Here is a 10,461-nt window from a genome sequence, read left to right on the forward strand (position 1 = left end):
TAATATGATTAAATAGCACATTACATAACTAAACTAAAGTATAAAAATAATGGAAATATTGGAAAAATAGATATGTATGTGCCCATAATTATGAAAGTGGTCAAGAAAAAAATATTTTTTTAATCAATTACATATTACAATATAAACGATATTATGATAAAATCGACTTTCATAATTATGGACACATAATCTATAATTGGACTCGGATGTTATTTTGTTACATTTATTTTTATGCATTTCTACATTAAGATTCCACTCATACTTCACATTCAAATTAAGAAAGTAATGATGAGCGCAGGTTACCAGATAAATATGTTAAAATAACATCCGATAATCTACGCTCACCAAGGTGGAAAATATCGCATTCAGGGACGGCAGCAACGATTTCATTGAGAAGTCGAATAGCTCTTGGTATATTAGCTATTCGAAAAAGAACTGCGCGAGCAGGATGTACTGCCATCAAATGATGATGTCTACCACGCATATAATTATTAGGTACATAAAGTCCCAACTGTTCCAGCAACAACGGGCATGACGTATTACCACGCAGTAGATGGAGAACAAAACGAATTAACGAGAAGTTTCTCCGAAGTTCAAGGGAATTATACCCAAGCATGCCCAAAAGAAAAGGAGTAGGATAGGGATATGGGTAGTACCCATACTCTTTCTTATATAGAAAACGAAGAAATGCTTTTTGCACTTTTTCGATAATAAGGGAGTAGTTTGCATCATGCGGATTCCACACAATCGCATTATACTCTAGCTTACTTCTAACAAGCGAGTTGAAAAGCAAACGAGAAGACAGGGGGTTGGAGAATAACCTAGCATATCTCAAGACAAATCCAAATCGACGAAAGGAAACGTCAGCGACTGTCTTGATGTGGTTGTGAAAGGTGAATTGAGAATCAAAAGTGATACCCAAGTCGACCATAGATTCCACACGCTTCAACACGGATCCAATGGAATATCCGTGACAATAGAGCGAATTCGCACGTCTATAACTCATAATGGCACATTTACTAATATTCAGTTTAAGCCCTAAACTGGAACTGAACTCTAAAAAGCGTTAATATCCGCTTGAGAGAGGCCTGCCTCTCATCCTTAACAGCAAAGAATAATTTAACATCGTCTGCAAACAAGAGACATGAAGCATTGCGTAATACTTTAGGGAGGTTATTAATAACTATAGTAAATAGTAAAGGGCCTAAGGTGGACCCCTGAGTTACACCAGATCGCGTAAAATATGAAGGAGATTCAAAAAAATTGCTTCCTATCACTAAGATAAGAAGCAAAGAGTTTAAGAAGACGTGGAGAAAAGCCCACTTCAGCTAATCTGATCATAAGAGCGTCATTATTGACAAGATCAAAGGCTTTACGAAAGTCAAAGTAGGCTACATCAACTTGTTGACCACCGTCAACTTTAGACATGGTATAATATGAAAAGCAGGCAAGATTAGTGGTAGTGAAACGACATGGTGAAAAACCATGCTGCTCATCACACAACAATCTTTTGAACTGCAAAAGAATCAAACGGTGAAGGATATTATCAAAAATTATATACATATATACATACATATATGTATTCCACCATTATGATACATACCTATGCCATCGAATTCCACCTCGTTTTTACATCTATGGAGGATGAACGAATGAGACGACTGGCATGTTAATGCACGTGTTTATTATATGACAGCTAAAGGCAGAGTGAGTAGTGGCTCTCCGAACCCAGCCGAGTTGGTTCCCACTCGCAGGAAGGCAACCAAACTCGACCATGTCGTATAAGCGAGCCGCCACACATCCAATAATAATTTCAATTTTATATTTTCTTTTTTCATTATGATTTCTTGTAAAAATGTATATTTCGCCGGTGATTTCTTAAATATTCGTATTATTTTTCTTATGTTTTCTAAAATTTCGTAGAGATTATTATCGATCTAAAAGTGATTTTCTTCAAACATTTCCGTAATGAATAAAAATCTGTTTCTTCACATGTAGACATTTCATCTTCTTCATTTTCATCACAATTATCCCCATTATATATTTGATTTTCTTCATAATCGTCGGCTTCGTCGTCATCACTCTTTTCATGTTGATTTTGTGTTTTTTTATTTTATAAAAAAATATATACACGAATAATTTTCGAATAGTTGATGAAATATTCGAATAATGAATGCCTGAAAAATCAGACGAATAATTCGAATACTCGAATATTCGAATATTCGATTGGGATCCCTAATACATAAATATATAAAAGTAATTAATGTTGTAGTTTTATTCTAAAACAATTGAAAAAAAAATAATGCCAAATTCCACCCTGAGCGTTTTTTGCGTTCCTTCGTTTTTATCATTACTAGAGTACGGATAGTCAAGGTGCCGCTGATTGTTCAATTGTTGTAAATGCTTTGTAAAAAAGGTTCGGCAAACCTTTAACAATGCATTTACAACATTTGAACAATAAACGGCACCTTGGTTATCCGGGCACTAATCATTACTTCCCGCGCTCCTTAGTGGCGACCAGTGGCGGCTCGTCCTAATGGGCTGCATTTAATATTTTATTTATTAATGATATTTTTTTTATTAGTTGGATGGACTTAACTATTGGGGCCTTCGACAGAGTAAATATTACTTACAATATCGCCCATATCCAAAAGGGTGATATTGTAAGTAATGCTGACCGTTTCGAAGACCCCACTAACTTGTATGGTGACAGATGAATTAAAATGTTGCTGTACTGGCTGTAAAGTGTTACAGCGCCGAGCTGAACGCTGCCCAGCCCGGAGTTTCGGAACGAGAAAGAGAAAGAGCTATTTGCAACTGCAGATAGCTCTTTCTCTTTCACTCACTCTGCCTTTTGGGCTGGACAGTCGGCAGCCTTCGCCTGTTAAACGACATTCATCTGTCAGTTTGTTTAAGATTTCGCGCGCTTGATCTTACATTTGATTAGTTGAATCGCACGATCACAGCTTTATTCGTTTTCGTTACTCTTAATTGGTTGCGTACGAGCCCTCATCAAATCAAATCTTCGGTGAGTCGTTTTCATTTTGATAACAGCAAACTTTTTTCAAATCTGTTTAACTTTTTCTCGTAATTTTTATTTAAATATATTAAGATTTTTTTTCTTTTAAAAATGGAAGAACAAAAGAATTCAGTAAAATATTTACAAAATTTGCACTTTTCGCGACTAGAACTTACCGAAAAAGTCGCTATAAAATCATTAGGCTGCCTCACGCCCAATTTAATTATTTCACAGCCTGCAACTAGTAGATCTTTTAGTTACTCGCGAAAATTTTATCCAGACATTTATAAAAAATACAATTGGTTAACGAGATGTACAGAAAAAAACGCGTTATTTTGTTATCCGTGTCTTTTGTTTGGAGGCGAGTCGCCAGGCGAAGCATCTTGGACGAAAACAGGAGTTATTGACTTAAAACATTTAAACGATTAATTTAAAAACACGAGGGAAGTGTCGAACACTTAAAAAATGTGTGTAATCTCACGATTTTGGGAAGCTTGTCGGCGGGAAATAGATAAGCATAACGAAAACGTCAAAAAAAAAATCGGGATGTTTTATTTAAAATTATTGATTGCGTTAAATTTTGCGGTAAATTTGAAATGCCAATGAGGGGACACGATGAAACAGATAATTCAAAAAATCCAGGAGTTTTTCGGGGGCTTCTAGAATATTCACAAAATTTCGACGATTCTTTAAAAAAACATTTTCAAACTTTTTCGGTTTTTAAAGGGACATCAAAAACTATTCAAAATTAACTTTTAGATTGTATTTTGAACGTGTGTAGGGAACAAATAAGTGAAATAAAAAAAGCAACTTATCTAGCTGTTATGGCAGATGAAACAACCGATGTATCGATGCATTGTCAACAGGTTAATGTTTTTCGTTACGAATTAGGGGGTTAAGTTTTTGAAAGGTTTTGGGGTTTTTTTTAATCCGCGTCGCGAAACCAGCAAGAACGAATTTTTTTTAGCAATCTTACTGGAGTACCAGCGTATTTTTCGAAATCTTCATCGCGTTTGGACGCACCCCTTTAATGGGTGGTGAATTTTGCTAGTTTTTTTTTCAATAATACTTAAATCCACATGTAAGTGGTCGTACGCCAAAAATTGTGCTTATTTTGTCCTGTTATGACATGATAGAATAATTATGGTGACATTTTTTAGACATCTTTTCAGTGCAGCCCCGCCACTAAAAATTATCACGAGCCGCCACTGGTGGCGACACTTTCTCCAGTCATCTTTTTTCTTATTTCCCAGTTGTCATTTAAATCATTAATGATTTTTATTTTATCAACGCTTATTCCAAATTCCGAACGAAAAAAACTTATAAAAGTTTCATTCTTAAAAAATAAAAATAAAAACCCTTGGGAGGGGGTGCGCCTGTGTTTCAGCCCCCCCCTCTAAAAAAATCCTGGCTTTGTCCGTGGTATGTATGCACATACATACATATATACCGCAACAATATTTTCCTAGTACATTTATTTATTTTTTATTTAATTTACACCAAAAAGGCCTAACAGGTATACCCAATGCGCCTTCCTGGCCAAAGACAATGATATAAACATATATGAACACCATCCATATATACACAAATACTTACACGTATACACAAATACACATACAAACATACATAAATATAAAAATACACATATATACATACATATACATACATACACACCTACAGATATAAATATTCACATATACATCCATATACACATACACATACAATACAAACATCCATATCCATCCGCTCAACAAAACCCTTTAATGATCCTTATGTACTTAAATTCCTTTATTTTTCCTTTGTAAGGTCTCACCTTGAATTTGCCTCAATTATCTGGTCACCTTTTTATTTATCCCATATTAATTGTATTGAGAAAGTTCAACTTAAATTTATTAAATCCTTAAGCTACATTTTTCCTACCTATACCCATTCTACTGTTTCCGACATTTTAAAAATCCTTTCTTTTAACGATCTTTCAGTCAGGCGACGACATACTGATGCTATATTCTTCTTTAATCTCATAAATGGTTTCCTTGATTGTTCTGATTTACTGAATAAGGTTAATTTCAGAATCCCAGTTCGGTACTCTGGACGCGTTGCACAAAAATATTCTTATCTGCAGCGCATTTATCGTATGTTTAACGGAGAGCTGAATGAGGTTGATCTATTTGGTATTTCCCTACATCAATTCAGGTCTAACATCAAGAGAATCTTGACCGATTGTTTCATTTCTTCTCCTATTCTATTTTATAACCTTTTTCCAATATTTCCAATATTTTTATACTTTAGTTTAGTTATGTAATGTGCTATTTAATCATATTATAGCTTTCATTATTTTCCTTTTCATTTGTATATTTTGTATTTACCTTTTTCATTTGTTTTATATTTGTAAATTTCAATTTCTTCTTATATTCTATTTTATAACCTTTTCCCAATATTTTAATACTATAGTTTAATTATGCAATGTTCTACATATTTTGTCATGCCTTTATTCTTTACTTTTTAATTTGTTTTTCTTATATTTATCTTTTTCATTTTTGTAAAAATCTGTTATTGGACTCGGATGTTACATATATTATTTATTTACTATTTGTTTTTTTATACATATCTATGTACATCCTGTCTGTTGATTTTTCAATAAATAAAATAAAATAAAATACATACAAACATTATACATGCATATACACATAAACACATAAATAAAGATAAATTACTCATATATATAAAAATAAAAAATAGCATACATATATAAATAAAGATAAAACCAACATACATACACATTATGCTAAATAATAAAATTACAAAATGAAAACAAGATGTGTAAATATGTATGTAGCTAGAAGTCATTTAAAATATGCTGCCTGACAGAAGTGTATGATGCAGTAAAAACATCAAGGCTCCCAGAAAGCAGGTTAAATAATCGAATGGCTCTTGAAAGGGGTGAGTCATCAAGCACATTAGTTCTGGCCCGAATAGGCAGGAATAGAGTTCTGGAGCGAGATTCTCTCAGTTTCTCTGGTACCCTAAGTTTAAGATTACACAGAACTTCAGTACATACATATGTACAATGTATATTATCACTAGGCTGAAATACAATCCTGCTTTATATATGTATTTACATATTATTTAAACAAAATAATCATACTTATGTTAAAAAAAAGCATGCCATTTATCTCATTTGATAATAATTATTAGCGAATGATAGAGAGATGATATCACCATGCGGTTAGGCGATCGCTGACAGATCAACAATAAATTTAACATTTGTTTATATTAATTTGCTGTCATGTCATGAACTGTGCTATCGATAAATCGACCAACAATTTATGTATTACATTTGTTTAAAATTTAATTGTTTTCCTCGAACTGAGACCCACGGAAGAAATATCCCGCTCCGATAAATCGACCCAAAAACTAAACGGTTGAAAATATTTGAATTTTTTCCACTCGTCTCAATATTCAGTTGACGCTCGGTCAATTGAAGCTAATTGAGAAAGTTCCTATGGGATCATTTCCTTAAATAGATTGTGGCAAATTTAATCCCGAATCGTATGCAGAAGCTGCTCCTTGAACTGTTGAGCTTGACCTTTTACGAGGCACGCTTTTGACGACTCTGCATGTATGCAAAGATATTCCGTCAGCTAAATCCAAGTATAAAGAGGCGAGGCGCATTCGAAGCTGCAGGCAGTCTTGCTTTAAAAATGACCAAGATTTGGTTCGTCGCGTTGCTCGCGTTATCCGCCGTTGTCGTGCCTCCATCGAACGGGCTCGACGCAATAAATAACATTGAATCGTTCGTTTTTAAAGAACTCAACAAAGCATGTAAGTTAAACCATTGAATCAATTTTCCAAGAGAAGAATGTTCTCATCTTCATTTGGCTCTTACCCTGAAACATTTATGAATGTTTCATCCCAACCCCAACCAATTTTCTGATTCACCTTCATGTGTTCCAATTCACACATCCACAATCTACTGTTACAGGTCAGTTCATGAAAGGGAAAACTATAGAGAACCCATTCAAGCCGCTACACATGCGCATCATTGAGTTCAAAACCCTTGGATACAACACCCACAGTGTATTTCCGTCGGCAGCCGTCAGCCTGATGGGATCCAATCACTTCAGCCCTTCCAATCCGACAATAATCTTCGTCCACGGCTTCACAGACAATCCCCTCTCCGTGGTCGGAAGGTCGATCGCAGACGCCTACAAACGCCATGGTAAATACAATGTTCTGGCCCTAGACGCTAGCAAATTGGTAGAATCTTTATATTTGCAATCGGTCACCGCGGCCAAATATATCGGCGAGTACTTGGGCTACTTTATATTCGACTTGAACAGAGCCGGAGTCAATTCAGAGTCCATTCACGTAATTGGACACAGTCTGGGCGCTCATATCGCTGGATTCGCCGGTAAATCATACCAGATCCTGAAGTCAGGCGAGCGCCTACCCAGAATCACGGGCTTGGACCCAGCTGGTCCTTGCTTCGAAGGCTTGGAGCCCTCCCAGAGGCTCGACTCTTCCGATGCCCGTTTCGTCGACATCATTCATACCAACATTGGAGTATATGGACTGAGTAAATCCATAGGCTCGGTCGACTTCTATCCGAACGGCGGGGGCATGGAGCAGCCAGGATGCGGTCGCGACATATCTTGCAGTCACGCTAGACCGTGGCAATTCTATGTGGAATCCATCGACGAACAGGAAAATTTCATAGGAGTCGAATGTGACAGCTGGGGCAGTTTCTTAGCGCATAAATGCACGAATAATAAACAAGCTGTCATGGGCTTCGCTACTAGCAACACCACCAGAGGCAACTTTTTCTTCAAAACTCGAGCGTATCCCAAATATGGACTGGGAAAATCAGGAATCGAGTGAAGTTTGTTTCATTTTTGCTTCACGATCAAAGTAATGAATAGAAAATTTGCTTTGGTCCTTTTGGAACTTATTTTTCCTTTGAATAACGCGTCAAAAGTCAAATGAGTCAAACTTAAACGTTAGTCTGATTTTATGGACTATTACATATATGAATATTTAAATTATTATAATTTTTCTCAAATAATTTTACAAAATTTTATAAAAAGCGATAAAAATTTTAGCAATACAATTTTGCGTATTTATGTTATTCATGTATGCTATAAATAAACGAAAATATTAAATCTAAATTGTTTTATAATGGCTTTATTACAGTCTACACAAATCCGCATCCCTTTCTTTCACTCTATCCAAATCTGGAATCACAAAAAAATACACATTTACAAAAAAGCTTTATTAAAATACATCAGCGTTTCCCAACCTGTAGTACACGTACCACTTGGTGGTACGTGAACAAAATCAGTAATGGCGGACATGCAGGAATGAATGATTTACAATCATAAAAATATAAATATTTTTTATATCTAATATATAATTTTGAAAGAGACTTTGTAAGTTTGTATCTTTGTTTGCGAACTTCAATTGACAACAATTCAATTGGTTGAATATTATATTTTTTTCGATTAAAATAAATTTAATAAAAAAAACAAATGAATATTTACTATTAGATTCACCATGTTTAACCTGTTTATATTACAAATACTGAGCGATGCCGGGTAAAACAACTAGTAATTAATAAACATTATCTTAATTAGTCATCGTTGACGTCAATATGTACAGTCGATGATCGAAAATCTGGCAATCGATACGTTTTCCTCAGATCCGGCATGGATTATGGAGTGCATTTTTAAATTTACCGCGTTCACGCTCCAATAAATAAATAACTTGAAATTGACACTTGAGAACACTTCCATAATAATCTTTAATGTTGCAGATAAAATTGAAAGTACATATGATTAGAAAATTAGATTTTTGGAATTTATATATCGAAAATGATCAAACTGGACTATTTAAAAATTTACATAATTTCTTATCTGAAAACAAGAGTCGTATGTATCGAGATATACGTGAAAAAATAATTGAATATTTAATAGATCTGAAATCGTCTTTTACGCAGTGCTTCCCCAAACCTTAAGAATTTGATTTCAAACCCCTTTGATAATTAACATTTTCGGACAGCTACAAAGGAAAAGGAGAGCTTGATTCAACTTTCAAATAATATCATTTGAAAACTGAATTCGAAATAAATAAGATTATTAATTTTTGGCTATGTATTAGTGAAGAATATGAACAGCTTTATGACATAGCGCCTAAATTTCTGTCGCCGTTTACTAGCAATATTTTAATAAGACAAATATAGAAATTCATTGAATCCAGCTCCAGATTTAAGGGTAAATCTCTCATCATTTGAACCAAAGTACGAGGATCACATTAAATTTACTTTGTAAGGAGATTTAATGAAAATAAAACATATTATATATACTTTGTAATTTTGTGTTTTTATTAAAACAATCAATAATATATTTACTATCAACAATAGAAGTATGACAAGATAGTAGATAAATATATTAAACTTTGAGCATATTATAATTGTGACTCCGCAAAAAAATTTTTTACATAAAATTTCTTACCAAAACAGATCTACATATTGCGTGTATCCTGTCTTCACATTCCTTACCATACAAATACTATATATAATAATTACACTTGCAAAAACAAATTTCATGAAATACAATCATTTTTATATGGTGGTACAATTTAGCGTTATGTACTACCAAGTGGTACGCGAGTCAAAAAAGGTTAGGAAACGCTGAATTACATTATACATATGTACATACATACATACATATATACAATCTGCATGTCTATTTAATGTCATTTCTTAAAACATGTGAAGCTAATAAAAAGCTTGTAAAAACAGATAATAACTTCTGTTATTATGGTATTGACAAACACGTGACTTGCAACACTTTTTATCGATCCCATCGATAATAATTGATTTGACAAAAATCGCAACGTGTCATCCGAACAGGGTTGTCACCTCAAAGGTCAACAATATTTACAAAACAGACATAATCTTGATATATGTACTATGTACGTGCTTAGGCAAGCATCTCAACGAACGTTGATCTAGATAATTGTGTAATAAACAAAGTAAATAATAAACGTGTGCACTTTTATCTTCTTCTTATTCTTCTGATTCCTTTCTTTCATTGACATCCCTCGTCATGATCGTTGACCTGTTGACCGTTTGAGCAAAATTGGTGACGAAACCATCGACAAGTGCTTGCCACTGAATCGTTAAATGATTTATCGATGCAATTATGCCGAGTTAGTTCCACATACCTACAAATTCGCTCCTAGAAGCTTAAATAGTAAATAAAAATGGATGCCATTCTTCTTACAGAAGACTTTAATGAATGAAGATGCTTCTATTCTTTGTACATATGTACTATTTGAAATATTGAAATTTGAATTGCTCCGACCACCCTTTGAGAATATAAAATTTCCTGGGAAACTTCTTAATTTTTAAAACAATGCTTGGTTTTAGTTTTTGATTGAACCAG

At 34.1% G+C, this 10,461-nt stretch overlaps 1 protein-coding gene across 1 annotated transcript; it reads left to right on the forward strand.

Annotated features, from left to right (window-relative positions):
• The first annotated feature begins 6,636 nt into the window (after window positions 1–6,636).
• LOC143909259 (pancreatic triacylglycerol lipase-like) lies at window positions 6,637–7,897 on the forward strand. The gene is made up of 2 exons (XM_077427166.1): window positions 6,637–6,841; window positions 7,002–7,897. Exons 1-2 carry the CDS (start codon window positions 6,637–6,639, stop codon window positions 7,895–7,897), a joined length of 1,101 nt encoding a protein of 366 aa, XP_077283292.1.
• The last annotated feature ends 2,564 nt before the right edge of the window (window positions 7,898–10,461 follow it).

This window comes from Arctopsyche grandis, chromosome 3 (assembly GCF_051622035.1).
Source record: "Arctopsyche grandis isolate Sample6627 chromosome 3, ASM5162203v2, whole genome shotgun sequence".
In the NCBI taxonomy this organism is placed as follows: Eukaryota; Metazoa; Arthropoda; class Insecta; order Trichoptera; family Hydropsychidae; genus Arctopsyche; species Arctopsyche grandis.

Excerpts from the sequence above, each read along its gene's own strand:
- LOC143909259 (XM_077427166.1), top strand. The coding sequence starts at position 6,637 with ATGTATGCAAAGATATTCCGTCAGCTAAATCCAAGTATAAAGAGGCGA. Across the intron at positions 6,842-7,001 it reads TAAAGAACTCAACAAAGCAT|GTCAGTTCATGAAAGGGAAA; the intron begins GTAAGTTAAACC and ends CTACTGTTACAG.